This window comes from Daphnia carinata, chromosome 1 (genome assembly GCF_022539665.2).
Source record: "Daphnia carinata strain CSIRO-1 chromosome 1, CSIRO_AGI_Dcar_HiC_V3, whole genome shotgun sequence".
NCBI lineage: Eukaryota > Metazoa > Arthropoda > Branchiopoda > Diplostraca > Daphniidae > Daphnia > Daphnia carinata.
The window spans coordinates 11,584,794-11,611,580 of NC_081331.1; the positions used below are offsets into that span (position 1 = coordinate 11,584,794).

At 39.5% G+C, this 26,787-nt stretch overlaps 5 protein-coding genes and 1 long non-coding RNA gene across 7 annotated transcripts; 4 read left to right on the forward strand and 2 right to left on the reverse strand.

The window, feature by feature from the left end:
- Positions 1-479: 479 nt before the first annotated feature.
- Positions 480-1,331, forward strand: LOC130691720 (uncharacterized). Its single transcript, XM_057514701.2, has 2 exons — positions 480-586; positions 653-1,331. Exons 1-2 carry the CDS (start codon positions 577-579, stop codon positions 1,228-1,230), a joined length of 588 nt encoding a protein of 195 aa, XP_057370684.1. The 5' UTR covers positions 480-576; the 3' UTR covers positions 1,231-1,331.
- Positions 1,332-4,317: 2,986 nt separating this feature from the next.
- On the forward strand, positions 4,318-9,639 carry LOC130691652 (uncharacterized). 2 transcript variants are annotated; one of them, XM_057514637.2, is made up of 8 exons: positions 4,318-4,432; positions 5,775-5,923; positions 5,990-6,020; positions 7,781-7,968; positions 8,034-8,180; positions 8,705-8,828; positions 8,903-9,217; positions 9,280-9,639. In XM_057514637.2, exons 2-8 carry the CDS (start codon positions 5,810-5,812, stop codon positions 9,513-9,515), a joined length of 1,155 nt encoding a protein of 384 aa, XP_057370620.1. In that variant the 5' UTR covers positions 4,318-4,432; positions 5,775-5,809; the 3' UTR covers positions 9,516-9,639. The 2 variants fall into 2 exon arrangements, with proteins under 2 accessions (XP_057370620.1, XP_057370628.1); XM_057514645.2 differs by having other exon boundaries at positions 7,781-7,920.
- Positions 9,640-10,329: 690 nt separating this feature from the next.
- Positions 10,330-12,571, forward strand: LOC130691640 (la-related protein 7-like). Its single transcript, XM_057514611.2, has 9 exons — positions 10,330-10,632; positions 10,700-10,773; positions 10,842-10,955; positions 11,028-11,192; positions 11,257-11,336; positions 11,431-11,712; positions 11,778-12,012; positions 12,084-12,225; positions 12,285-12,571. The coding sequence occupies exons 1-9, from the start codon at positions 10,386-10,388 to the stop codon at positions 12,488-12,490; spliced, it is 1,545 nt and encodes a 514-aa protein (XP_057370594.1). The 5' UTR covers positions 10,330-10,385; the 3' UTR covers positions 12,491-12,571.
- Positions 12,572-12,965: 394 nt separating this feature from the next.
- On the reverse strand, positions 12,966-15,964 carry LOC130691630 (probable cytochrome P450 12a4, mitochondrial). The gene is made up of 13 exons (XM_057514600.2): positions 15,881-15,964; positions 15,643-15,721; positions 15,181-15,449; positions 14,928-15,060; positions 14,628-14,852; positions 14,473-14,549; positions 14,209-14,410; positions 14,053-14,135; positions 13,883-13,962; positions 13,652-13,821; positions 13,512-13,590; positions 13,246-13,452; positions 12,966-13,183 (listed from the first exon to the last, which is right to left on the reverse strand). Exons 3-13 carry the CDS (start codon positions 15,440-15,442, stop codon positions 13,073-13,075), a joined length of 1,629 nt encoding a protein of 542 aa, XP_057370583.1. The 5' UTR covers positions 15,443-15,449; positions 15,643-15,721; positions 15,881-15,964; the 3' UTR covers positions 12,966-13,072.
- Positions 15,965-16,065: 101 nt separating this feature from the next.
- LOC130691796 (probable cytochrome P450 12a5, mitochondrial) lies at positions 16,066-20,792 on the reverse strand. Its single transcript, XM_057514787.2, has 12 exons — positions 20,635-20,792; positions 18,295-18,478; positions 18,085-18,217; positions 17,793-18,017; positions 17,650-17,726; positions 17,382-17,583; positions 17,139-17,298; positions 16,904-17,073; positions 16,749-16,827; positions 16,497-16,634; positions 16,358-16,444; positions 16,066-16,291 (listed from the first exon to the last, which is right to left on the reverse strand). The coding sequence occupies exons 2-12, from the start codon at positions 18,395-18,397 to the stop codon at positions 16,184-16,186; spliced, it is 1,482 nt and encodes a 493-aa protein (XP_057370770.1). The 5' UTR covers positions 18,398-18,478; positions 20,635-20,792; the 3' UTR covers positions 16,066-16,183.
- Positions 20,793-25,218: 4,426 nt separating this feature from the next.
- Positions 25,219-26,787, forward strand: LOC130691804 (uncharacterized). Its single transcript, XR_009421804.1, has 3 exons — positions 25,219-25,789; positions 25,935-26,153; positions 26,274-26,787. It is a non-coding gene; the product is annotated as an uncharacterized LOC130691804 (long non-coding RNA).

Sequence of the window (26,787 nt, forward strand, 5' to 3'; positions counted from 1 at the left end):
ATCATCGCATTCATGTCGTCCTCCAAACCTTACAACAGTATTAATGACGCAAATCTCTGGTATAGGCATAACAATGTCGCTCAAGGGATCCCTCCATGACAGACGGGGACACAATAGCAGTTTTCACAATGGAAGGAAGCGGGGGGGGGGGGGGGACGCGAGATGATTCCTATAAGGAAATTAAAAAGAACAAAACGGAAATCGTGTCGTGAGTAGGAAAGCTGGATCTATTTAGAATTTAATCAGAACGGTTATTGGGAATGTTAACTAATTAAAGATCAAATTAAATTCCTGTATTTACTTAAGACCCAAGCCGATGCGAATTTGGTATGCGACATAATGTTTAACTAACAATCCTCATAATTCATTCAATGAAAAATTGCTGTAACCCGCCAGAGAGCCCCACTTTGACACGCATAATGAATGCAGCTTCAGGGCAATGTGCCAACGTATAAAAAGACAGGTGTCAAAACGAAAGACGTTGCATTCGAATCCTGTGGCTCATCAGCTCCACACGGTGCATCCAATAGAATCTTGATCGGTTCTGCTAGCCCTTCGTCTGTACAACAAATCATCATGGTTGTCGGTAAGAAGTTCATTTTCAGCTATTTGTTTAAAAAATACGTCTTAATAAACATGTTCTCTAATGAAGGTAATCAACGTCGTCACTCGATGATGCCTTCACTTCTCCAGCTCATTTCGGTTCAAGCGCTGCTGTTGACACTCTCGGCTAATTGTCAACGCTATCCAACCTACGGCGTGCCTTTTATAACTAGCGGAATCGATCGTCTTTACAACCCGCTGTACTCTCCTCCACCGCCACCTCCGATGTCGTACGGCAGTTCTTATAGCCCAGCTATATATGGCGTTCAGTCATCTCAACCGACTTACCGACCAAATTATTCACCGGCGTTGTCCACCTGCCATACTTACTACTGTTACCGATCTGCTTTGCCATTAACTGCAGGATCTACAACAACCGTAGCACCACCACCGCCACCAACAACAGCAGGTCCTTGCGGTAACCGTGACTTTTTAGTTTGCGTAGCAGAAAACCTGGCTTCCACTGCGTTGGCTGTCGCCTCTTCACCTTACCAATATCAGGCATATCAAAAGTACGATGTCTGCCCGGCTTATTTTTGCAGAGTGGTCACGACAACTGCACCCACTCCGCCGGCAACGGCTGCCCCCGACACATGCGATGCCTTTCAATGCGAAATAGCCGATTGAACAAACGCAATGTGACTGCAAATTGTTGTATAAAAGATGATGTTATGGGTTAAAAAAGAATCGTATGTGTTTATTGTTGTTGCATATGGTTTTGCCTCTCTTACCGTTATGTTGTCCACACACAATCAAGAAATAAAAAGGGACGTGAAAAAAAGATCAATGCTTCGTGAGGTTTCTTTTCTAACTAGAGTAGTCAAGCAACCGCACAAAACGTGCAATCATCTGTAGAATGCTGAAATTTTGGTGGCTTTGTCCATGATTTTTATGTACGTCAAACGATTGCCAGCCGCATAACTCGTTCGTGTGTAGCGGTGCGCAATCGTCGTTGTTATAGTGGCAAATTGACAAACGACGTGGCTCCTTTCTTTTTGTTCTCTTTTCAATTACGACGTGTGATTACAGAGTAGTAGCAAGACTCTACAATAATTAGGGAAAAAGGAAAAATCACTAAAGAATGTATTCGTGATAAGAATAGATTGCCCCGAATAGATTGGTACGTATCAAATAGACGAGCTTTTTAAAGGATTGCTGTCATCTTTTTTTAATTGAGATGTTTGCCGTGACTTGTGCTAAGACACTACCCCGTCTGTGATTGATTGTTTAATCTTTCCCTTTCATTCCCATTTCTTCATATCGATCCGCCCGACGACTGATCATTCGCATGTAGTCTAACTGTATTTGCCAATATTATTAGATGACATCATTTCGGCTTATTCTGCGAATGCACATGGGAATTTTTGACGGGAACAATAGAAGGCTCCCGAAGATATACCCATAGCCACCAACTTTGCGGAGTGAAAAACTGAAAGGCAATAGAAATAAGGAATGCAAACTCGAGAAGCGTCTCAGCCATTGCGCTTTTCTTTTCCAATTTTCTTGTTGGAAGTATTGCTGTTCAAAACTATAAAAAACCGAACAGAAAAGAAATAAAAAAAGGGAAGTTCGATAGTATTACAGATTCAATTTCTTTGATGGTCTTTTTTTTATTACGCCTCCAGTAGTGTATAGTGTTTGGCTGGCTTACTTGGAAAGTGGAGACATGCCCATTATGTGGCACTCTTTCTTTTACTTTTTGTTATGTGATTCAGGCCAAATGGCCAAAAAATATAGCCTACTTGGAGACATTGAACAGCATTGATTCTTCTGTACAGCCACTCTTACTTTCTCTCCGCTTCGGTATATCGCTCTTTACTTTCGCGATCGAAACAAACGATCATGTGGACGAACTACGACCTTTAATTGAATAAGACCGAGTCTCGCACAACAAAATCGAGGGAGCAATGAAACTAACAGAATGCTGCCATTGCGAAATTTTTCAGGTTAGCAGAGAGCGTTTGCACAAAATGTAAAAAATCAGGTGAAGCTTTATAGTGGTTACGAAAAATTACACGAGAGCTATGCCTGGCATTCCACAGTAACCATAGTGATGGCCTTATTCAGTAGTGATGGCCTTATTCAGTGGCTACTAGACGAATCACGTGATAATAAACTTGCAGGCTTACCCGGTGATCATCTCGTGTAATTTCACCTCAATTACTTCCAACCGATTCCCGGGAAGAAATCAAAGCAGCTTGCACTGCAATTACGGCAGCGTAGCACGAGGTCCAACTATAATCTTACGAGCCGGCAGTGGGTTCTAATAATGGACGAAATGAGAATCACGTAAGACTTTGGACGTATACCAGGGATACATTCTTCGGCTTGTGACTACAGCTCAATAAAGTGTATATGGACTCGCGATTCTATCTGCTGAACTGAAAGCTCCAACCGCATATCCGAGTCCATCAATCGTTTGATACAGATATATATACGACGGTGCCGTATAAAGCCCTACACAGAGCTCTATCCGGATAGAAGGTCTGAGTACCTTAAAGGGGATATTGAAATCACTGTATATATATTGCCTGGCTGCAATCTCGAAGGTCAGTTGTTTTTCTAACTCACTGCAGGTTGGCGTACGCTACGAAAAGCTCTTTCCTTTTCCTTAGTCCTATTTTGTTCCGCAAGAACAAAGGCCGAAGTTGAGAAGAAGAAAGGTGAGTGAGCACAAAAAATTAAATGTTACAACTTCCAATCGTTCACGACGTCTTTCTTTTTCGAAGGGATATTATACGATACAGGATCGAGAAAATAATTAGGCACAACAATTCAATGAGATTAAATAAGCCAAACTTCGATTGCCATTCTACTTTTACGGATAATACAGGATACTTGAACGTAAGGTAAAAGATATTTTTAAATCTCTAAGAGTGCTCTACGTTTTTTGTCTCATACTTTATTTGCAATGCTTCATTGGGATATAAAAATTCGTTGGTTTGTTGAGACACTCGAGAAATGTCAATCACACTTGGGGTCGTATACCCAGACGTGCGCATTTACTTAAAAGCCTCGGAATATGTAGTCACAAAGTGTGCTAGTTATTTGGGTTTGGTAGGTTGCCAACCCTTTTATTGTGATTTAAACCACTTGGACTGCTTCCTCTTCCGAAATAAAGATATCGTTATAGCATTAGTCATGTCTGCGACAATGGCTGGGCATTTTTTTGTACTTGTACTAAAAGGCCACACAAAATACGTACAAATGTAGTTATACAGAATGGAAGCCACATTTTTTATAACAGCCGGATTACATCGCTACGTACTCTTTTGCAATTTAGCATATGGATTAGTGAACTATATATAAAAAACAAATTTTATCTTTATTTCTTTAGTTTGAAAAAATGGGCGTTTTCAAAGTCATTAGTCCGCGTGTATGTAAGGCAACAAGTATAACTGGGGAACTGGTAACTAAAAATATTCTCTCTCTTCCCTATATATTTCCAAAGGAAAGGGTTCGGTACGGATAGTATTTCCATCTTTTTCCAACGTGTCCCATTTTTTTCCCCCATTTTCTAGGAGGTGTCATTTCCTTGGCGAATCCGTAACCATTCCTGCTCATTTTGAAGAGTGCCTTATTACTGCTGCGCGCGCGCTCGTGAAAAAGAGATGCCCGCTGTCTCTTCCCAACTACATCGACGTGTGTATATGAAGGCCTCTAGCAAAGACATTGAACTAACGTAGTCCGATGTTCCTCAGTATTCGTGCTGGTCTCAGCGAGAAAACAAGCTTTTGTTATCGTATACAGTTTCCCGATCGTAGTGTGTCAGTTTTCTTTTTCTTGATTGTATAAGGAACTCGCGTAGGTGCACACGTCATCAAATCACGTGAGTATTCACACAATTCTGTGATTTAATTCATGTAGCTTCTGCTGAAATTACTTTCCATCTAGTTGACTGGTTTTAACTTTCCCCCGCGTCAAGTCTAACTTTCACAATAGATTCGAATCAGGAAACAAATCGCTTTCCTGTTTATTGATGCGTGTCGTTAGATTATCATTGTCTTCCTACTTATCTCTTTTTTGGCCCCACTCGCAGCTGCAATACTGGCCATGGCAGATGCAATTGTCTGTTTTCGCTTCGAGCCATCTCGGTCTCGTTTTGTGTCGATCGTTTACTCATACATTTCTGTCCTGTTTATCTTCCACTCTGCCGATGCACCGATTTGATACTGGATCCTTCAAAATATGTTTGTTGACAAGGGCTTGGGTTTTATTATTGGCTAATATCGTTGTTTACGTTCATTTTAAATTCACGGGCTTCGTTTATTTTTCCAAGGTCGGCTTTTTCACGAAAGAAGCCCTGCGCATTTTCAGCTGAGATTTTATACTACAAAAAAAAACAAAAAAAAAAGAGAAAACATCAATGTAATGGGGAAGCAGAAAGGCTATTGACGCAATTCAACCTTGGGTTTTCAATTAAAAAAAACTCTTTCTTTAATTTTGCTGATGAGGAAACGTTATATTACCGTCATGCCAGGCTAGCATCCTTTAATCAAGCCCGTTTGGATGATTGGATATCTTGAATTTTCTCGTTCATGATGGTATTTTTCGTGAAAAAAATAACGCGCTTTCGATGAATAGAGTAATTATGATGGCCTAGAGATGCAGCAACTAGAAATTGTACTAACGATATCTCTTTATGGTGCTTCTGTGCACTGCGCATCATTTACAAAGCCACAGACATATTCGTGCCTAGATATGGATGATTTCATTGCTTTCGATTTTTTTTTCTTTTTGTCACTATATGGCGTCATGTGAGCTCATGGCTATCAAGAACAGCTGCCGTGGCAAGGAAGCTCACCATCAAACCAGGGGTTTCACCATCTCCGCCATTCGTTTATTTTTTTTATGCCATTCGTTTTCCAACCAGAAATAACCTGGAGCTTTGCAACTGTCCCGTATTTTTCCCATTTAACAATTGTTTCCAGCGGACGGTAGTCGGTTGCAGATCCATTTCCCTTGTTTGTCGTCCTCTTTCCGTCCCGTTGTGCCAAAAGTTCGATTATTTAAACAAAATAAGAAAGAATAGGGACAAAAAGACAATACAGGATAACAATAGGATATCGAGATGTGCGAACGAACAGCGTATCTCGTTTTCTTATAGTCTTTTCTACGGTATCGTATTTACAGTTTTCTGATCTGAAAATGTTTCCTCATGTCGTTTTAAGGTTCGCAATCGACGAAGATTGGCGGAACCAGAACGATGACATCACCGCCTAAACACTATCAGAACCAGTCGGAGAGTCCACATTGCAACAAGTTGGTCAATCGGCTTAACTTAGCGTCGTTGTCTTTGCGGCCACGATGGCGAGTCATGGTGAATCTTGGTTGTCATTTGATTTCTGATAATGTACAATTCTCTAGCTGCGTTGTTTGTTTACAGGTTCTCGGTCATCATTCCGTCGGCAAATCTGGTAAGATCAATGTAACTATGTTAAATGCAATGCGAATTGGACGAGTTTCTTTTGCGTTCCGACTCGTATATAATGTTGTTTTTTAGAGGTTAAGTTGGAATCGATATACAGATTGGGGTTCTCTTAAAAAGTACAAAGGGCTTTGTATTCCGTGCACCAGTTGCCATGCTAGAGAAGAAAACAAGTATAACTGTACATCCGCAATTGCCTGGGTTACCAATAAGCTTCGGTCATTACCGACCACGTTTAGCTGTTTAGTCGTAGATAGAGGCAACTGAAAGATGAAACGCATTGGAAACAAAGATAAACGATACCAAGCGGAGTACATCATTGATTTTTAGCTTCATGTACGCTATTTTTATTTTCTATAATCCTTAATATGTAGGCCAGAACGAATAAATAGTGACTTTTACTACAAAAATCTTATTGAAAATACTCGCTTGAGCAAGCAACGACTAGTCTTGCTATTCTTATGCCATCAAAGAGAGGAAAGATTAGAGGCTTACTACTACTACTAGGCTACTTACTATTACTCTTGGAAAACTGGAGGGGGTATTAAGACTAGATGCATATACTGGAGTTCTCAAGTCTTGGCTGTTGGAGGACAGGGCTCGAGTTTGTTTTTTCTTAACAAGCTTAGAACATGCCGTAGCTAGTTGCATTCGTAGGGAGAAAAACAACATTTCAAAAACGACGCGTGAATGACAAATGTGATGGCCTCCATTTTCTATTGTCATGAAAGGTGATGGAAACTATGATTTTCTACGAAGACTAAAGACGTAGAAACAAATGGTGATGTGGAAGGTTTGTATGGGGGTAAGTGTTTAGGCATCTGTTTGTCTAAACTAGTCACGATTTTTAGACATGGTGACGCAGCAAAACCAACCCAATCGAAAAGTTCAAACAAATAGAACGAACGTCAAAAGGTAATTGTGAATTCATGTGAAAAACAATAAGACTCAATTACCGTTGAGGGGAAATAACATGCGAGACATCATCTTTATAAAGAGGAAAACAACGCCTAACTGTCGTCGTTGACTGTCCAATTGAACGACAGCTTAATCGTCTCAACGACACGTACCGTTAACGGGACATCTCGCTCTAATTTCTATTTACGTTTCCATGGTCACAGTGCCTCCATTATTCTGTTTTTCAGTCTGTTATTGACAAAACTCGAATTAGCATTTTGAGTTGTTTTGACGTTACCTACCACTCGTCCCCATAGTCTTGCCATGTTTGTGACGGTTAGTTGAAGTTGGTGCACTGGAATTAGATGCAACAGGAAAACCAACAGCAACGTCTATAATCATAACAATGTCAACGGAAGACTCCCTCTTTTTTTCTGGTGTGGACAAAGCAGCTGGGAATATTATGCTTTTGGATTTTTTAAAGCGAAAAAAATGGGTTCGAACTTCATAGATAGACCTGTACGGTATGGCATTTAGAGTAGCTGCATCGGTCCGATAAGACCCTCTATGGGTTCATTCTCACTTTCATTTTACTACCATAAACTGCACTAAATAGATGCCTTGGCGCAGCTGTACCAAAAAAATCCTTACTGCGTATAGAACTATTAAAGGAAAGTATATGTTTACGGTTTGAAGGATCGTAGAGAACACAGTTGATAGGACTCTGTAGCGCAAAATACGGCGAGATTCTGAAAGCAATTAAAAAAGTTTTGCCACCTAAGCTTCAATAAATTGTTCTTTTTTTTTCCTATGTCACAAAAAATGATGCGGCCGGACATGCATCTGGTTTAGCGTTCGTAGTTCGTTTTCTGACGCGCCGATTCATTGGCGACTACGACCCCAAATTAGAAAGATGCTATCCAGTGAACACAACTCTAAACGGCGATCACGTCATGCTGGAGCTTTTGGACAGCGGAGGACATCACCTGGAGGTACGTGCTAACAAAGGAAGACACTGGCTTTGCCTGAGCAACGAAGATGTACAGAAATGGTTTCATGGTTGTAGAAGTTTAATGATTATGGTTGCGTTTTTCGTTGTTGACAGGATGGGAGTCAATCAGACTTAGAAGCCAAGATCCGTTGGGCTGATGCTTTTATCCTTTTATACTCTGTCACGGACAAATGCTCGTTTGACGAATGCTGTCGTCTCCGTTTCCTCATTGGGTACAACAAGCGTCGACGGAGACATTTGGTATAACAATTGCAACAACTGGAACCTTAAAAGTCTTTGGGTTTGCATTTGTCAATCAAGCCATATTCTATTTTTTAAACTAAGCTTAGAGTTGCTACAAATACTATTGATATGTTGGTCAATTCCCTTTTAAAGGAAAGAATGACGTCAATTTAGAGTACGACAAATTTCAAAGGATGCGGGGCTTTAATGACGACATATGCCGGCTTGCTTTTTCAATTGCTCTCGCATTTCAAAATTGAGAAGTTATTGTTGCGCACCATGGATTGAGCCTATATCTAGTTTCTAGTATGACAAGAATTCATGGACAGAAGGCCAAAACGATTGGTTTCAAGTTCAACATTCGAAAACAGAAGTTATGGCTTGTTGGCTGAAAGATCAAAGCTTTCTAAGAACAAAAAAAAAGATGTATCTTCGTATAATTAATTGTTTCTTTTGATCTGGTAGACAACCAAATAATCGATCTCTATTCTTGTTATCCAACATTCTTTCTCTTTCACCATGGTGAATTAACCACCATTAAGTTTGGTTCAGCTTTCGGCAACAGTCACGGTCTGAGCGCCGAAATAATGGGTTCCTCATCGAGTGTGATCTTGGTAGCCAACAAGGTTGACCAGGTGGAAGACAGAATGGTCAGCACCGAAGAAGGTAAATCATGAGACGAGGATGGTCGTACTTGTCTTTAAAATAACCTGTTACGTTCGTCGTATTTATTTTGTTAGGAGAAAAACGGAGTCGGGACTTGGGATGTGATCTCTTCTTCGAAATATCAGTCCGAGAGGAAGTTGACGTTGCCAAAAGAGTTATGGACGATTTGTACTTTCGGTGGAAGTACAATCAGTCTCACCACCATCACCACCACCTGCCACAACAGCAACCACATCATCCCATTGCAACGACACCGAATGGCTCATCACACCACTTTGGCCGACGATGTTTGGAAACATTCGCAGGTCGATGTTCAGCCAACAAGAGTAACAGCATGGATGTCATCAGCGAAAGGGAAGACGGCGCATTGCCCATATCCCTATCATTAGGTTAGGAATGTGCGCTATAATTTCTTAAGAATCCATTCTACAAGATTCTTTTATTGTTGTAGAATCACCACTACCTGATGTGGCTACAGACAACATTTCATTAGAGGACAAGTTTCGTTCTCGAGCTTCCACGGAAGGCAGCTTGAATTTCAGGAATAAGCGCGTCATTCATCGTTGTGTGCAGCCTGCAACGCCTCATCTCGATCAACCAGCAGTGCCCACTACGTGTAACATAACCAACAAGAGGCCTGCTCGTCGAATGAGTATCAGCTTAAGAGGCGCTAGCAGTGCATTCTAAATCTATTTTACGTTTGCTTCTTGCTGTTATTGTGTAATTTTAATGACATGTTGAAATGTGTTTTCACTGCAACGAAGCCAGTTTTAAAAATATTTAAGACAAAACTGAATCCTCTTTTTATAAAGCTTTTATGAGCGAAATTGTTGCGACGAGACCAAATGTCCCAGTGTGAATCTTTGATGAACCAGCTGTGACTTGGAAGAAAAATTCCGATATTTCCAACACAGAAATATCCGTGGCACCATTTTATTGTGTAAGTTCTATGGATCTGGTATGACGTACAATGCTGGTCATTTCAAGTTGACGCATTTACAGTACAGATTCCGGTGAACATATAAAAGAGGAATATAAACCAGTGCTATGTTAATTGGAGATTCCGTCTATATTTTACGGATTTACAAACGCAGAAGCAATACACACTTTTGCGTGTATCGCGCATCGGTGTAAGTAAAAAAGAAATGCTAAAATGTTTGCATCGTTGACGGAGGCGAACATTTGGCGTTCCCCAGTAATATTGTCTGAATGTCTAGGAATATCTACTTATATCGTATTCAGTTTTTATAGCAGTTTTTCATGGGCGGTTTTCTTTTGTTGTTATATGACTTGCTTTGCGCCCCTATTTCTAAAAATGATCGCACGTCCTCCACAGTTACCTGTGAATTTGCATATTTTGCAGGTGGGATTTTTAGAGTAGTGAAACAGTAAGGCCGAAATGAAAGTTTCTCTGTCCTACCGCTCTATCCCCATCGCTTGCACTTGCAAATTACAATTACAAAAACTCCACCTAGCGAAAAAGAAACAAAGCTATAAGAGAAATTCCACCGCGAAAACAACCCGTTGACGTTAATCACTCTCCAACTATTTCAAAAGATGGAAGATGTTAAGGATGAGAACTTGTCTCATAGTAAACCTACGGATAAATCTAATAATGCCGAAGTGACTGAAGAATCAGTTATTAAAGATGAGACTCTACCAGGAACTACCACCAAGAAAGGAAAAATTCGTAAAAGAAAAAAAGGACTTCACACAGCAATCAGGAATCAGATGGAATTTTATTTTAGTGATGCCAATATATCAAAAGATAGATTTATGCAGACTGTCATCAAAGATGGACCAGGTAAAAAGTCTTTCCATTTCATCCCGTCACATTTTCAAGATGCCTACATATAGCTTACATTTCACAGAAATTCTCCTTGATGTTTTCATGAACTTTAACAAGCTACGTTCATTAACAGAAGATCCAAAAGAAATTGCTAAGGTTTGTTTGGTTTTTATTATATTTCATCCTTTAGCTAGCATTTTAAATAACCTTCTATGTATTCTAAGGCTTTGAAATTTTCTACAATATTGAAACTGAGTGAGGACGAGACAAAGGTTTCAAGAATTACTCCCTTTCGCCCAAAGTCGCAAGAAGAAGTTGACCTCTGCACCTTATATGTGGTAAGTTGAAAATAGAAATAACTTCAATAGTTATTTGGTTCATTTCCAAAAAAAATTATTTCATGTATCAAGGAAAACCTACCACCCCATGCCACGATAGAGTGGATAACCAGTATATTTTCTGAATACGGAGTTGTTGCATATGTTTCTTTACCAAAATTTAAAGATGCATCACGAATCAAAGGATTTGCATTTGTTGAGTTTAGTGATCCTGATTCTGCTGCCAAAGCTGTCAATGTAAGTTTTCTCTACTCCATCCTAAATTAGGATAAAAACAAGTGAACTAAAATATTGATTATAGGCATATGCAGCATCAAGTGCCTATAGGCTACTCTCTGAAGACCCTGGGCAGTTATGTAGCATCCGATCATTTAATGCAGAGTATGTCATATTTTTCTTTCGTAATTTTATCGATTTCATTTCTATTACGTTACACCTCATAGATTTTTTTTTTTTTTTTTTTTCTGAACTTAAGGAATCAGGATGGGAAAGCAACAGAAAACAGAGAGAACCCGAAAGCAGAGACAGAGGAAGAGCACAATAATGAACCAAAAGCAAAGAGGCAGAAAGTGGAGAAAGATGAGCCACCAACAGAAGAACTTCTTCCTGAAAAACAGACGGGTGAAATGATAGTTGAAGCAAAAACAATTAACAAAAATGAATCAAAAGGTATTCAAAAGAAAAGACCGCAGTCGCAAATTTTTAAAGATGAAGTTGATCAAGAAAAACACAACTTGTCATTACAAGTCATGTCAAAGTAAGTTTCTTTTCGTCGTTTTACTGCCAGACAAATAACTTTCAACTATCCCCCTTTCTTTTAAGGAAGGAGTGGAAGAAGTTGCGAAACAAGTACCTTGATATGCAGCGCAAGTGTGTTCGCCAAATTCGGATGAATTCTCGACGACAATACATGAACGAAAACCGATTCGGTTCTTCCACTGAAGAGCCTGAGCCGCAAACACATGGGGTTAAACCTGAGCCCTGCCCCGATTTTGAACCTGGTTTAATTGTCAAAATTATCCTCGATGAACCTATTTCGGACGCCAAACGTTTCAAAGTAAATTCTTTATTAGAATTACCGGAAACCAGAAATGCAACTAATTGAATATTTCTAATGACGCTTTTTAGAGTCAAGTCAAATGCCAGGATGGAGTAACCTATGTTGAAGCGCAAGATTGCGCCCAAGTTGCTTTTGTACGATGCACCGATGATGCTGCAGCGCAATCTCTAGTGAAAAAGAATATATGGAGCCAATCGGAAATCCTTCAAGGTTTATCTCTTTTTCCAAAATGATTTACGGAAAAATTAGCATCACTATTGCGATTGTAGGTGAAGAAGAACGCGATTATTGGAAAAAGATTGAAGAGAATCGATTAAAGAAACGCGATAAATCTTCGCGACCAAAAAAATCAGGAGCTGAACGAGCACGTCAGAAAAAGGAATCCATAATTGATGCAGACCAACCCGGTTATCCGACTCGGGCTGTACAGCATAAAAATCTGCACATTCGCTTCGACGAAGGAAACGACGATTAGGTCACATACTCGCCATGACGGTCTAAATGATTGGTTTTATAAATTTCTCTTGTTCAAAGAGTACAACATTCTTGAGATCTGGTTCGCTTAATATTGTTTCTAACCGACACAGACGTTCGTCCAAGCGCTATCCAGCACTTGGTAAATGTTGAAGATTTACGAGAGGTCTTCGTGTTCAGAGATTTCGGGGCATTGCCGACTGTTCCTGTGCACAGGAGCGGTGGCGTAATCAGTGGTAACTTGCATTACCTTATCATTGCAAACCGAAAGTAAGGCGCCCGTGTTCCTGGGTTGAAGAGCTTCAACGACTTTTTAAAAAAATTCCAGCATTATCGAAAAGACCTTAAGTTCAGCCAGGGGGCCGATTTGCTGGACATTGTAGTTGGCTTACCAGCTACGACGTTCAGTGCACATGGCGTTATTGATATTTGTGTAACGCATTTGAAAACTTCCGGCGAAAAAAGGAAGCATTGCATTTGCAAATGTTTTCGTTTTAATCGTTCGAGTAGTGGTATCGCATATTTTATGCAATCAAGAAGTGATAGACAAACAAATGTGCCAAAACAGAAAAAAATGCATAGATTAATCCAAGTCAATGAACCTAAACCGCAGTGGCTGGTCGGGTGCATTTACTATTCGCGAGAGACATCCAATATCTTCGTAATGGTATTCGACTTTGAAGTTTTGCAAAATCTTGTTAAAAAATGATGACATTAGTAATGGTTGTAATTGTTTGACATTGATATTTCTTTTACTTTGGTGGTTAGCTGCCACATTTCAAGTTCTGCAAGTCGACGGCCTATGCACATGCGCGTTCCGAAGCCGAAAGGAAGTACCACGTATTTGTGGTGATGGCTTTCAAGGGGATCACCTTTAATCCATCGTTCTGGTACAAATGCTTCAGCATTTGGAAAATACTCGTCCATGAGTGCCATCAATTGATGAAGAAACACCACCAGTGACTTCAAGAGGCAAACAAACATAGAAATACGAAAGAGATTGAACTGAATTTTGCATTTACCCCTTTAGGAACACGATAACCGGAAAGGACTAGGTCCTTGTCAATGATACGGGCATTTCCGACCGCCGCTGGCCTTAATCTGGAAAACGAGCAACATGGCAATATTGAACGAAAATTTTAAATTGTAAGAATTAACTAACCGCAGGCTTTCTTTGATGCAGGCCTTTAAGTAATGAAGTTCATTGAGAGCTCCGGGAGTGACCAGTTTACCTTTGGGTCCGACAACAGTGAGTATCTCATTTCGTAATTTTTCTTGTTTATCTGGATTTCTTGCCAAGAAGTAGAGAAGGAATGAAGTGGTGTGCGACGTCTATGGAAATGGAACCAATGTATTCTTTTGTAGTAAAAAGAAAAAGAAGCGTCTTAATTACCGTGTCAATTCCTGCCATGAGCATATCAATCACCATGACAGTAGCGTCTTTCACAGACATTCCACGGATAAAGAACTCCTCTGAAAACCAAAGGTTATTTTATTTTTAGATGTGAACTAAAATTGAACTATTATTCATTAAAAAATCAAGCAAACACTATTTCAATTTACCTAGAATACTTGGATCTTCTTCAGAATCAGCTGGTTTGTTCTTCATCATCTCTATGGTCTGCTTAACATACTTTAGGGCCGTACTGAATGGCAGAATTCATTAACTGGTATTTGCTCTAGATTAACCAACAAATGGGAGTATAAACACTGATTTACTCAGTGAAAAAGTCCTGCGCTTCGTAAAGCCTTTTGAGTGTCGGTGTTGAAATGTACTTCCATACCGGAAGACCGTACTCGAGCTCATTGACGGCAGTGAACGACAGGTTCGCGGCTCTGATCATCTTCTGTGCTTCTGAATCCGGTGCCAGATTAGGATCTAGACATCCTAGTCTAGTATTAAAACCGACTACCCCCACAGCTGTGGAAAGTTTTTAAAGATTAATGATGTGCAATCTTTTGCAACTAACTGTTTACACTTACATTCTAGAGCCCACCGATACATCTCGTTGACAAAGTCAGGATTCATCTCGTTGTTTTCTTGTCGAATCAGCCGAATTCTGTGGTAATTCAGAATGCAAATAATTTTATACACATGTCCAATGGTTCGTTTCAACAAGAATGGAACAATACCTTACCTGTCAATAAATTCTTGGGCAATTTGGCCTAGTACTGGAACGTAATTGTTGACGTTTTTCGTTTTCAGGAACGGCTGCTGAGCTTTGGAACGAATGTTCCACCATGGTTCACCGTTGCCCGCCAAAATACCGGCGGAAGTAAACTGGTCTATGCGTTCTGCGCGATAAGCTTTCAATGTTTCGAATCCCGGACGATCGGGAAACTTCCCTTCGGCACGAAGAACTCTGCACAACTGGTGAGTTAGTAATTAAGTTCCTACTAAAGAAAAAGAAAGAGAGAAATTCTAAAGCAAATGTCACTTTTCAGCATCCTCGGGTCGTGCGGTCGAAACTAGTGGAGGTGCTCCCGGAATGGTATCCCTCCATATGTAACCAAGCTCCTTGAATCGGAGTTGATGTAGTTCCAGCACGCGAGTTACTGGTATCCCAGCTCCTATATCACATTCCTTATTTCACTCTTCATATTTCTTTCCTTTTTTGAAAACAATCTACTGTGCCTATGTTTTTGGATTTCCTTTAACTAAGTTTGCTATAGAAGATCGCCATACGATACCTACAATGGGAAGTAGACCCCAACTGGTTCCTAGAAGAGGCAACACTCGAATACTAGGCATTTCATCAAAAGGTTTGGCATTATTCCATTCAACATCTTCCGTAATGGAATTATCTCGGCCATTATTTGTTGTGTTGTTTTTTAGGACAACCTGTGAAGAAGCGACCGAGGCTTTGCAACGCCGTATGACGCACGTCTGAATCACGAACTGTTGTTGATAAAACACACCCAACCTTCGTCCAAGATTAATGTGAGCCATCATACCGCTCCTATAAAACCAAGGTAAATATTTCAGATTAGTTATCTAACTTGTATGCATCAGCACAATATTTTAAGTCTTATCTTATGATGACTGCACGTTGTGAAAGTATTAGGGCCTTTTCATGTAACAAAGAATAAATATGCTGACAAAATACTGTCAGTCTGCGTAGCACATCGAACATTAAAAATCGCGCCGATTACCTGGATCAGAAGAAATAGTATCCTATTGGTCCGCAGCGATTTTGACGTAGCGCTTACAATACCTAAAGCTGTTCACGACCTAGAAAATAACACGAATCATCAGAGTGTTAGTCTAGGAACCTTTAAATCTACACAATTTTTTCCGCGAACCCTGACAGCTTAGTTGCTTCACTGCCCCACGCAGGCTGGCAGGTGCGTTTTACTGAAAATAGACATAAGGCATTAACTTATATTTTACCTTATGTGTGACCGATGGTAATCCAGGTAGCCGAGAGACGTAGTTTGTACTGTCATGTAGTGGCAAGTCTACGCGGGCGGTACCGCTGATAACTAAATACTACGCGCCCAGCAAACAGCACTGCGCATGTGCAACATTAAAAAAGTCATTTTTGAATTGTGTTCCTACCAACAGCCAGAATTACGTCATAAGAATACAGGTCTATTGATACTCATACAAACAATATATATGTACACGAAAGGTCCCATTGCGTATAAATTACAATCATTTAACAAATCACAGATGAGTTACGTATATGGCAGTTTACAAGTCAATAAACTTAAAGAGCAGCGGTTTGTCAGGCATGTTGGTCATCCTCATGAAGCAACTCATGTCTTCGTGGTCGTATTCCACTTTGAAATTTTGTAGCATCTGCGGAATAAAATGAAAATTGAACACCTTCCGCTAGATAAGGATAGAATAAGATGGTATTCTTACCTTAATTGTTAGCTGCTGGATTTCAAGCTCAGCTATTTTCCGCCCTATGCACATTCTCGTTCCAGAACCAAATGGCAGCGTCACATACTGTTTTAAGCGCGTATCATAGTTACTTCACTTATATTTTTACAATTATTACAGGTGTTTTAATAGCATATGGATGGTGGTGGCTCTCTTGCGGATCGTCTTTGATCCAGCGCTCTGGAATGAATTGTTTTGCGTTTGGAAAGTACTCGTCCAGATGAGCCATCAGTTGGTGTAGCGCAGCTACAAGAGTCTATAAAAATTTACAAAAATTAATGATTTTGTTTTCAACTTCAGAAAAACTCGGTAGGTAACCAATAGGTTTGTTTATACATGTTAAACGATTCAATAAGTAAATTTTGCTTACCCCCTTTGGTATAACGTAGCCAGATAGAACGAGGTCCTTATCAGTGATACGGGCATTTGCATTGGCGGCTGGCATTAACCTGCTCAATAAAAGAAGAATTTGAAATTTGCCGAAACCCTAAAACTGTTGCTAGCGGAAATGGAATTTTTACTGACCTGAAACTTTCTTTGATGCAAGCTTTAAGGTAAGGTAGACTGTTGATGGTGTTGGCAGTGGGCACAGTTCCTTTAGGTCCGACAACAGAAAGAATTTCTTGTCTCAACTTCTCTTGTTTTTCAGGATTTTTCGCCAAATAATAGAGCAAGAATGCACTTGTGTTGGCACTCTGTGTAGAGTAATGAATTATTAGTCAAACAGAATAATGTTTCCTTCTTTTTATTGATGGCTTACAGTGTCTACTCCGGCCATCAACATGTCTATAACCATTGTGACGACATCACTGGGCTCCATTCCGCGTACAAGCAGCAGCTGTTCGAGCATACTTAAATAGGAATCGAACGAGCTTCCTTTCAGAGCCTCCACCGTCTGGCTGATGTATTTTATCGTTGTACTTATAAAGCAGAATTTCAAAAGACCATCTGTTACTGGTCGCTGTCTTTAAACTTTAGGTACTCCTAATCTAAATCAACTCACTCTGTCAAGAAATCTTGGGCATCGTAGAGCTTTTGCAGCATCGGCGTCACGAAGAACTTCCAGAACGGAAAGTTATGCTCCAGATCATTGATGGCATCAAACGAGAAGTTGGCGGCATTAATCAATTTTTGGGCCTCCGAATCTGGAGCTAAATCCGATCGGAGGCAACCTAGCCGAGTATTCAATCCAACCACACCGACAGCTGAAAAAACGTTCCAAAATTCTCTAAATATAGGACTATTATTTGAGCTTTATCTATTTAACTTACATTCAAGTGCCCATCTGTACATTTCATTGATGAAATCTGGTTTCATTTCATTGTTTTCAGGTCGAATCAAACGAATTCTGTTACAGCCAAATGAGATTTTTTAATCATTCCCATCAGATGTGAGTTTCCTTTCTTTTCATTACCTGTCGATAAAATCTTCGGCAATGTCGTTCAAAATGGGTATGTAATGCGAAGCATTTTTCGGTTTCAGGAAAGTTTGCTGGGCTTTTGATCGTGTCTGCCACCAAGCATCACCACTTGACAGTAGAATACCGGCAGAGGTGAAATCTTTGAGCCGTTGAGCACGGTAAGCTTTAATCGTATCCATACCCGGGCGTACCGGATGTTTTCCTTCTGATTTAAATAACCTATTTCGTTCAGAAGGAAAACAGATTGTTAGCCGCTAGTTCTGTATGAATTCAAAGGGTTAAGTACTTTTCGACATCCTCTGGTCTGGCAGTATAGACGATGGGTGGTCTTCCTGGAACGATATCCCTCCAGATGTATCCGAATTGCTTAAAGCGAAGTGTTTGCAATTCAAGCATTCTACTGATAGGAATTCCATCTCCTAAACCAAGCAATTCGTTTAGTAAATTGCAGAGATTCGTAAAAGTGGAAGGGGAAGAAAAAGGGAGGGTTTTTTACCAACATATGGGAACATGCCCCATGTCGTCCCGATGATCGGTAAAACCCTAAGTCCCGGCACCTGATCAAATGGTTTAGCGTTATCGAATTCGGTTGCGCTCATTTTTTTTTTTTTACATGCGTGGCTATTTCGTGATGAGGGGATGACAAGACACAGTCGTTGTAAGCGTCTGAAAGGTTATGTCTGTAAAAGATAAGATGATCCACGTGTCAGTCAGAACGAACCAATAACTACTTTGCTTGTCGTTATCACAGCTATTATACGAGTTATTTTGGTTGGACTATAATAATCCAAACAGAAATGGTAGTTATCTAATACTTGATATTTGTTTTCTGAATTAGGACGGATATGGGTCTATCTATAGCGTCAGATACATTTCGAAAGTTCTATATCTGTAACAATGTAGTGGATATATTAGTCTGGCTACTTGAACCCAAAAGAAGTGCCAGTTATTGTCCCCAAATTAGTAACGGCCACTCCTTATAGCTACAGGTATTGCGACGGCACTGGTGGTAAGCGAACTTATATCGTAACGAGATTAGTAATCACGCCTAGATTAACCGTTCACTGTTTATTTGGGTTTCACTATGTATAAATAATCGATGCGATCTTTTTACGTTTAACAACCATTAAGTTCCATGATTTGGAAACTATAGTCGATGAAACCAATTACGTATAAATCAAATGCTTCCGTACGGATTGGTAGGGGGATGGAACTTGCACGAACGACATTTTAGTTCACTATTTAAATGAGTTCTGGTTGCGAATCTGTGGGAAGAAATCAATTGACGCCTACTTTTTATTATGGAGCAAACACAAAGGAAATTTTAAATTAGCAAGGCAAGGTGGAAAATGGCATCAGATATCACCGATTTACGATGATGTTCTAGTTGAACTGTTCGTTACACGTCTTATAGCAAAGTAACAGGCACTTATATTAGCAAATAAGATTGTATTACCTCGAAATTTTCGTAAAACGAGTAGTTTTTCTCTTAATTCTCTAGAAGAAGTACAATGTCGGTGACCTTGTCTCTAACCAAGAAAAATGTAGACTTTTCCATTTGCAAAAAAAAAAAAAAGGTTTTCCTTACTCTCCCTCTGGAAGAAAACGCTGGCTACGCCCCCGTCGCAAACAATTTCGAATAGGGAAGTCTATCTAGTCTAGACGAACTAAACCTTCCAAGCTCTTGCCAGGCGCAAAGGAAAGAAAAGACACAAAGCTAGACTTCTAACCAGTTCTGACATTATTTCTGAAATTTAAATCTCGTGGTGATCGTTACAGGAATCAGACATTTCAAATGGTGTTACGTTGATATGGGATTTCTCTAGTGTAAGAAATGGAAGTCCATTACGGTGTGCTCGCTATCGCTAACTAGTGTAAAAATATTGAAGAACTATGGTGACAACTAAAAGGAGTTTTGTTCTTTACCATGTTAGAAAATCCGGAAGCAACACAGGATATAAACAGAGAGGCATCAACAACGCGACACCAACCTAACAGGTAACTAACTACACTATTTAAAAACTGCACAAATGCGTTACTTTGATCTTTCTATAAAATACGATACGACGACGTTCTTGTTCTTAGAATGGAATGAATTTTTTAGACCTCTTGATATAATAGTTTCTTTAATGGGGAGGGAATGGGATAACGCTAGTCTGCAAAACTCGACGTTTCTGTCCGGAAACGTGAGGACGTTGTCCGCGGAAAAAAATTAAGTATTAGCACAATTTCTTTGTTTTGAAGGACTTTACGAATTACAGTGATTTAAACACAACTTGGCAAAACAAAGAATCAATCTGTACGTAAATGTTTTTGAATGTCATGGCCTACAATTCTGTCAAACTAAAAAAAGAATGATTTTGGCGTACCTGACGAAATTCCTTACGACGTCAAAATACAGTACGCTCAGGCTACACTAATGTTTGCTACACTAACAAAGGTATTTTTATTTTTACTGAACAAAATCGCTTTCAACTTAATTCTGTACTTAAATATCAACTAGCTGAGATTCTTGCTTTCGTTCAGATCGCGATACACGAACAGCACACTTTAGATTCCGCATTGTTATTGAATTAAACGGTAATGCAGTTGGCCTACACATGTTCTGTTTTGTGAACCATGAACGTTAGATATTTGTATTGCTTATTCATAAAGGTATGTGGCTAAACTTTCTTCATTTATCGCATATGTAACACTTATTTAAAAACTATTGTACATAGGCCTATTGTTTATCTAAATTTAAACATTTTCTAATACGATGCTTTTAAATCTACTATCTAGGCATGTCGTGCAGCGTGCTTTTGTTTCAGCTCGTGCACGGTAAGAGAGCTCTTACCGTTTGGTTGCTTTTGTAGTAGCGAGACAAACCGTGTGTTTCTATAGGTTCGTTGAGTAGCTTGGTGAGCCTCGGAACTAATCATTTTGCGTTCTCACTGGCAGTTTTATTTAAATTTTCTAAATTCACACGACACCACCCACTAAGTAATCGATTTACAGTCGTGAAATCAGGAGTCATTGTGTACGCACTCAATGGCCTCCACATAGGTATGGAGGGTATCGCGGGAGAAACAATCGCTGTCGGGGCGTTAATAATCGACTCCGTCCTGAATTTCTGGTTTTGGGCGGCCACACAACGATAAGAAATTTGAACAGTAGAGGTTGGGTTTGATGTCGATGGCTAAACGAAGATTCTGCCTATCATGTTCTAAAAGCCCTCATACGTATGTTGACATGCTTTGAAAATAAAATACAGAAATGGACTCTACGACCCTGTTCCAAAGCAGCAATCATTTCGACAGGTCGAAAAGTCGTTTTGATTAGAACAATGGACATTCAGATTAACGTTTCAGATTGAAAAATTCGCTACGTGAATGTCGTACGTACACCACTGAATTTTATTGTTATAAAAACGATAGTGAAACACAACTGGAAAAGGTTTTATGTCCACACAGGACAAGCTGTTTAAAAATCATTGTTGCTCAACGCATGTCACTAATTAAAGATTATTTTTACCTAATACAAAAGTTTTGTCTTTCACAATTATATTTTGCGCTATCGTTGAAATAAAAGTTTTCATGCGTCACAAAAAATGATACGTTAATCTTGAGATTGTTTTTTTACTGTCGTGGACGTCATGTAATTTTAAACATACCATATCATTGACACACGGCGAACCAACATTGATCGAAAAAAATACATTTCAAACAAACTGGGGTGCTGTTTAAGGGCTCGCCATAAATACAAATCAACAGTGACATAGGGGAAATTTTTACGTTTATCTCTTTTTAACATTTGTCTGTCTCTTTTGTGAAATCAGCAGATTTGATATTAGAATTCGTATGTGTCTAGACAGGCTTAATACCTGAAACCATTGATTTTGATTTTAAATAATGCGCTTAAATTGCAGGTCACGCATAGCGTCGCAGTTTTCGAGCATGAAGCGCTAACAATTAATGCTAACAATGTTGCGTTCATTGCGATATTTACCCATGCTTGAAAGAAAAATGTAACAAGTAATAAACAACGAACCGAATTGCTAAACGAGCCACTATTCTTGTATCTTTTACGTTGTAGAGAACGGGCATTGCGACATCGTCTTTGTTGCTAGTCACATTTTCTTGCCTCCCACTCCTCCCTCAAAGTACACAACGATAAATTTACTTTATTAACTGACCTTTATTCTGTGCATCAGGTAAGATAAAAGAACAACAATACAGTCAGTTTTTAATACTTCCTGCAAGGGCATTTTAAAAACATCGCTTTACATTCGAGAATATTCGTTCTAAGTAAACAAACTAACACATTAAATATTAAAAGAACAAATTACAAAGGAAAATGTCTTGTAGGCCATACCCACAAGAAGCAATAGCTTGATTGTCACCAAACTCTTTTGTTTTGATTTATAATTCATCTTGCTACCTTGGGCTTATCCCTATTTTTAAGCGTCCTGTATGCTCGCCATATTCTGTTTATTTCTTCCAAGTACCTGGACAATTTAATGCTTTAGAACAACTATCTAGCTAAATGTAGTTAGATTACTGTATATTAGAGGTAGGAGACGCTGAACAACGATGTCTACGTGGGGGAGTGCTAGGATATGCACAACTCAAACAACATGATTGATACCTGCCCATCGTATGATCTAAAGATAAAAATACTGCGCAGTTGGTTCCCTTCGTTCAAAAATGTCAGTGATTATAATTTTGTCTCCAAAGCTGATTGACCGCAATCAAACGATTAGAAAGGACCTTACGACTGGGGGATAAAATTTCCAACCGTACGAAAATGAATGCTTATGAATACAATTGACAACTCTCCTCTTCCAGAATAATCCCAACTGCCGTAATGATGGTCACGTAATAGGGCCCGTCGTTCGTGAAACAATGCGTTGGTCTTTGTATTTGTTTACACCGAGTTACAGTTGAAATATTTACCTTTGTTTTTATTTACCGTCCATTTTGAATGTATAATGCGTAAACCACCCAAATGTACAAAGTACTTTGTGGTCGAATTCATTGACCTTCACCTTCATCTTTTATATTTTGGTCTCCGCCCAGCTTGGACCTGTCGTTTATCTAGTTTTCATTTTGTGTCGCAACATACGGACTAAAATACAAATCTATTATTGATTAAGCTGTTACGTCTGTTTCCTTGCGTGTAAACATTTCGTAACGCCCATCAGCTGCGGTTGCTACACACGGTGATTATGCACAGAGCCGCGCCCTGACGTGGGAACCAGTTGCCTTTTCTTCCGTTAAAATACAAAACGCTAAAATCGAAAGCAAACGGTTGCTTGAATATTTTTCTCAATTCGGGCATTGTATGGTAAGCATTTCTCTGTAGAGCAATGCACGGAAAGATAATCTAGCAAATGGTTACATTTCAAGCCGGGTGAACGAGAACGTTCGAAAAGGTAGTCTAACTATTCTATAGCTTTGTAGTCTGCTGTTGTCAAGTGATATACTTATTTATGCGCAACGAGAATAGATCCATCCATAAAGGTGTGGAGAGATTATACCAGGTAGATAGCTACTACGATAACTATTACTCGCGTTTTGAAGGTCAAAAGAAAGTCACCTAGTCAAAACGTTAGCGAGTATAAGCCGTTGATTCTAAAAGTAACATTAATGTAGCAACGATTTAAATGGTTTAACAGACGGCCTTTGCTATATGACGCTCGAACGTTTCAAAGCGGTTGTTTATCAATGCATTGTCTAGCCTATTATCTAACGAACAATGCACCGAAAAACCTTGAAACAGACGTCCATTCAGTTTTAAATGCTAGAAGAAAAAATACATAAGTTAAGTTTAAGAAACTGTAAGAATATTCATTGCACCTGGTTACCATTTATCTAAAAATTCAATCCATGCCTGTGCCTCCAGGCTTTTAAATTATACGAAGGTAAGACGTAAATCTGAAATAAAATATAAAACAATACACGTATGATATCGATATTTAATACAGACATCAGACACACGTCCTAGTCCACTAGAAGTCTAAAATAGCTGGAGGGAAAATTATTTTATTTCATGAAAGAGTTTGCCATTCGCTTGCCATTGTCAATCCAGACGTAGCGAATGGAGTTCTCACACGTGCCTAGTACTCGGCAAAAACTAAAATAAAACAGAACTCTCGCTCAGCAAGTTTTGCCGGAAATCGTACACGTTTCTTGGCAAAAATCTTAAAGTTAGTCATTGAATTCTAAAACATATTCTTGGTGTTCTTTTGTTTTTATCTGAAGATTTACGATTGCTGACGAATTTCATCAACATATTGCTTTTCCTCCCCCAACTACCCAGACTCAGGACGGCATGACATCGTGTTGGAAAGGTCAGCGAAAGCCTTCAGTTAAGTATGCCATACATTTTTTTGAAAGATCAGTTTTCTTTAAAGAAAAGATTCTTTTTCTAAGAAAAAAGCAAAAACAAAAATTTTTCTTAATGACCTTTCGTTCGAATTTTTTGGGGGTGGTTGGGCATTAGCAAAGAGTTATGGTAACATAGGTGTAGTTTCTTGTCGATGGGGGAAAGGTAAGCTTCCGTTTTTGGAAAAAAAAATTACGGTTGGCCGAAGGTTAGACGTCAAAACGAGGCTTAGAAATTGCGCATTGAGAAAAAAAAAAAAAGTCTTGGCACGTGCATTCATCGACACAGACGTTGCTATCTTTTGGCTTCTTTGCATATTTGACCTTGTTCATAATCTAACGAGAGCAACTCCATATCAGCAATGACAACGTATTAAACGGACACGCTCTTGTGTATTGCTTGGAAGGCCTATAATTCATCAAATTCTTTTAGGAATTTCAATTTGTTTGAATTGTTTACTACCGCCGTGATTGCTTATGCTTCATCTGTACTCATTTTCCTTCATCATAGTGCAAAGTAACCTACTTGTTTGTTAAGCCAAAGAATTGAGTTGTAAGGCGACCTGGAATTACAGGAATGGGCATTTTGGCACAGATCCTTTACAACATCATCGGCGGATGTGTTCTACGTGTATCAGTTTAAACGCTTTGGCTCGTAGAGGCCGAGACACTCCGTGCGAAAGCTATTTACGCTGGCCGTAATGGCGGCCATCAGTGTCATTGACAAAATTTACAACCGAACGTTCTAGTTTCAACCGCTTTCGAGTCTGTGGCAATCTCAAGGTACAAATTCCGCATCATCTTCGTATAAAATCTACCGTTATGCTGTTTGTTCTTAACTGCGCAACATTGTTTTTTTTTTCATTATTTATTTTGGTGGTGTCTCGGATGTGGTTCATGTGCAAGTATACGCAAATAGAACGACGTAGACTTGATTGATGGGTCTCTTCTGCTATATTTATCGATTAAAACCTTGTTATAAAAAAACAGGTAAAGAATATTTGTGTGTGATTTAAAATTTTCGTTATTTTTAACATGTGGTAGGGTGTGGCAGGGAAAAACCGACGATTGTGTCGTATTTCAGGCTGCCAAACGCTAATTTCTATGGCGAAAAGAGTTTAATTGGATTGTGATCAAAAGTAACCTAGTTGCTTTTAAACTTCTATTCACGTTTGACATAAAAATTAACGTTGTTTTCCAACAACGTTGATATGCCAATCATTGCGGAATTCAGTCTGCGCAGTAAAGGTACAATGAATTGACGGAATCCTTAGAGTTAAATGTTTAATTCAATATTATTCATCTGAAGCTAAGTAACATTAGTTGAACAAAGTCAAGATGGTGGTCCCGATCCAATCGTTATTTCTTGAACTTTCGACTGGGCGGTGATCTTGTTTGATTGACGTTAACGTTCGTGTTGATTGGTTGCCTACCTGGTCTAGACTGGCACAATGAGTTTGCATCGCAGCCAATTATGTTCGAGTTTCTAAACAGTCGCAGCGTTTGGTGTATGTACACAAATTGCTCAAGAACTTGGCCAACATCCGCCTTTACCTCTCAGCCTGACTTCAACTGGCGACAGAAGATAATAAAATATGCATGATGTGGTTCACCGCAAACCTAAAGGTAGACATGCCCTCATTTCGTTTATCCAAAATTGCATCAATCTGATAAAATTCAAAGTGACGGTTACGTACAGTAAATGCCAAACTGTTCTAATTCACCATTTTCGAATTTGTTAAACATCATCCATGTCCCGTCAACACTCCAGGCATTTCTGGAACCGAAGTTTCCTGAGCGTTCAACATGGATGGCTATAGCATTGCACACGAATAGCCTTTAAGGAACGCATATGACAATACCAAAAAGAAATATCATCAGCTGGCCGTTTATGAAGGAAAGTAGCCAATATCCATTAGAGCTTTCGGCAAGCTCCTTTAGCTATTTCAATAGCAAAAGAAGAAGAAGCTGTATGTCCCGCAGTTCAACCGTAAGCCAAAAATCAGTATTTCTTTTAGTAAAATGTTTGGTTGTCTTGCTTTTTTGTTTTACCAATCCTTTTTTTTTTTCCTTTTGTATTTTGTTTTTTCTTGTTCCGGCAAGTTTACAGTTCCTGTGAAAAACGTACGGACACACACAACATCATGCAGCCGGGGAACGCCAAGGCTTATTTTTGACTCTCAGCAGCTGAGTGAGAGAGGAGAGCAACAGCCGCTGAATAAAAAAGCAACATAGGGAACTCTCACGAGGAGGGGCGCTTCTGAAACAAGAAGCCAAACAACAAAACACGCACACCGAAAAGATCCTTTTCTCACTGGCGCTCTTCGCGTTTGCTCGCTTATTTTGTTGTACTCTTTTTGAATCCGCATCCTGTGGAAGAGATGATGGTATGCAGCTGGGCGGAGACATGAAGAAAGGGGTTTCTTTTCTTTTTTTGGCCCGGCTTTCCCGACTCCGCGGATTCACGCCGACCGCGTCCCGACCAACCCGAAACAGCTGAGAGTCACGAAGTCAAAACGACTAGTGTATGCGTACCTTAGTGTTGACTGGCAAGGATTTTTCTTTTGCCTTTAAGAAACTTGTGGGAGTCTAGTGTATAGAAGCGACAACTTCAAATCAGTTCA

Bases quoted from the DNA above. Each gene is read 5' to 3' on its own strand.
- LOC130691652 (XM_057514637.2), top strand. From the start codon at position 5,810: ATGACATCACCGCCTAAACACTATCAGAACCAGTCGGAGAGTCCACAT. The intron at 8,181-8,704 runs GTATAACAATTG...ACCACCATTAAG, and splicing joins AGCGTCGACGGAGACATTTG to TTTGGTTCAGCTTTCGGCAA. The intron at 8,829-8,902 runs GTAAATCATGAG...TTATTTTGTTAG, and splicing joins AATGGTCAGCACCGAAGAAG to GAGAAAAACGGAGTCGGGAC.
- LOC130691640 (XM_057514611.2), top strand. From the start codon at position 10,386: ATGGAAGATGTTAAGGATGAGAACTTGTCTCATAGTAAACCTACGGAT. The intron at 10,774-10,841 runs GTTTGTTTGGTT...ATGTATTCTAAG, and splicing joins ATCCAAAAGAAATTGCTAAG to GCTTTGAAATTTTCTACAAT. The intron at 12,013-12,083 runs GTAAATTCTTTA...GACGCTTTTTAG, and splicing joins CGGACGCCAAACGTTTCAAA to AGTCAAGTCAAATGCCAGGA.
- LOC130691630 (XM_057514600.2), bottom strand. From the start codon at position 15,442: ATGATGGCTCACATTAATCTTGGACGAAGGTTGGGTGTGTTTTATCAA. The intron at 14,550-14,627 runs GTAAGGTATTGT...GAATTACCACAG, and splicing joins GCCCAAGAATTTATTGACAG to AATTCGGCTGATTCGACAAG. The intron at 13,963-14,052 runs GTAAATTGAAAT...TTTGGTTTTCAG, and splicing joins AGAAGATCCAAGTATTCTAG to AGGAGTTCTTTATCCGTGGA.
- LOC130691796 (XM_057514787.2), bottom strand. From the start codon at position 18,397: ATGAGCGCAACCGAATTCGATAACGCTAAACCATTTGATCAGGTGCCG. The intron at 16,635-16,748 runs GTAAGCAAAATT...AAATTTTTATAG, and splicing joins GCTACGTTATACCAAAGGGG to ACTCTTGTAGCTGCGCTACA. The intron at 16,292-16,357 runs GTAAGAATACCA...TTTATTCCGCAG, and splicing joins TCCAGCAGCTAACAATTAAG to ATGCTACAAAATTTCAAAGT.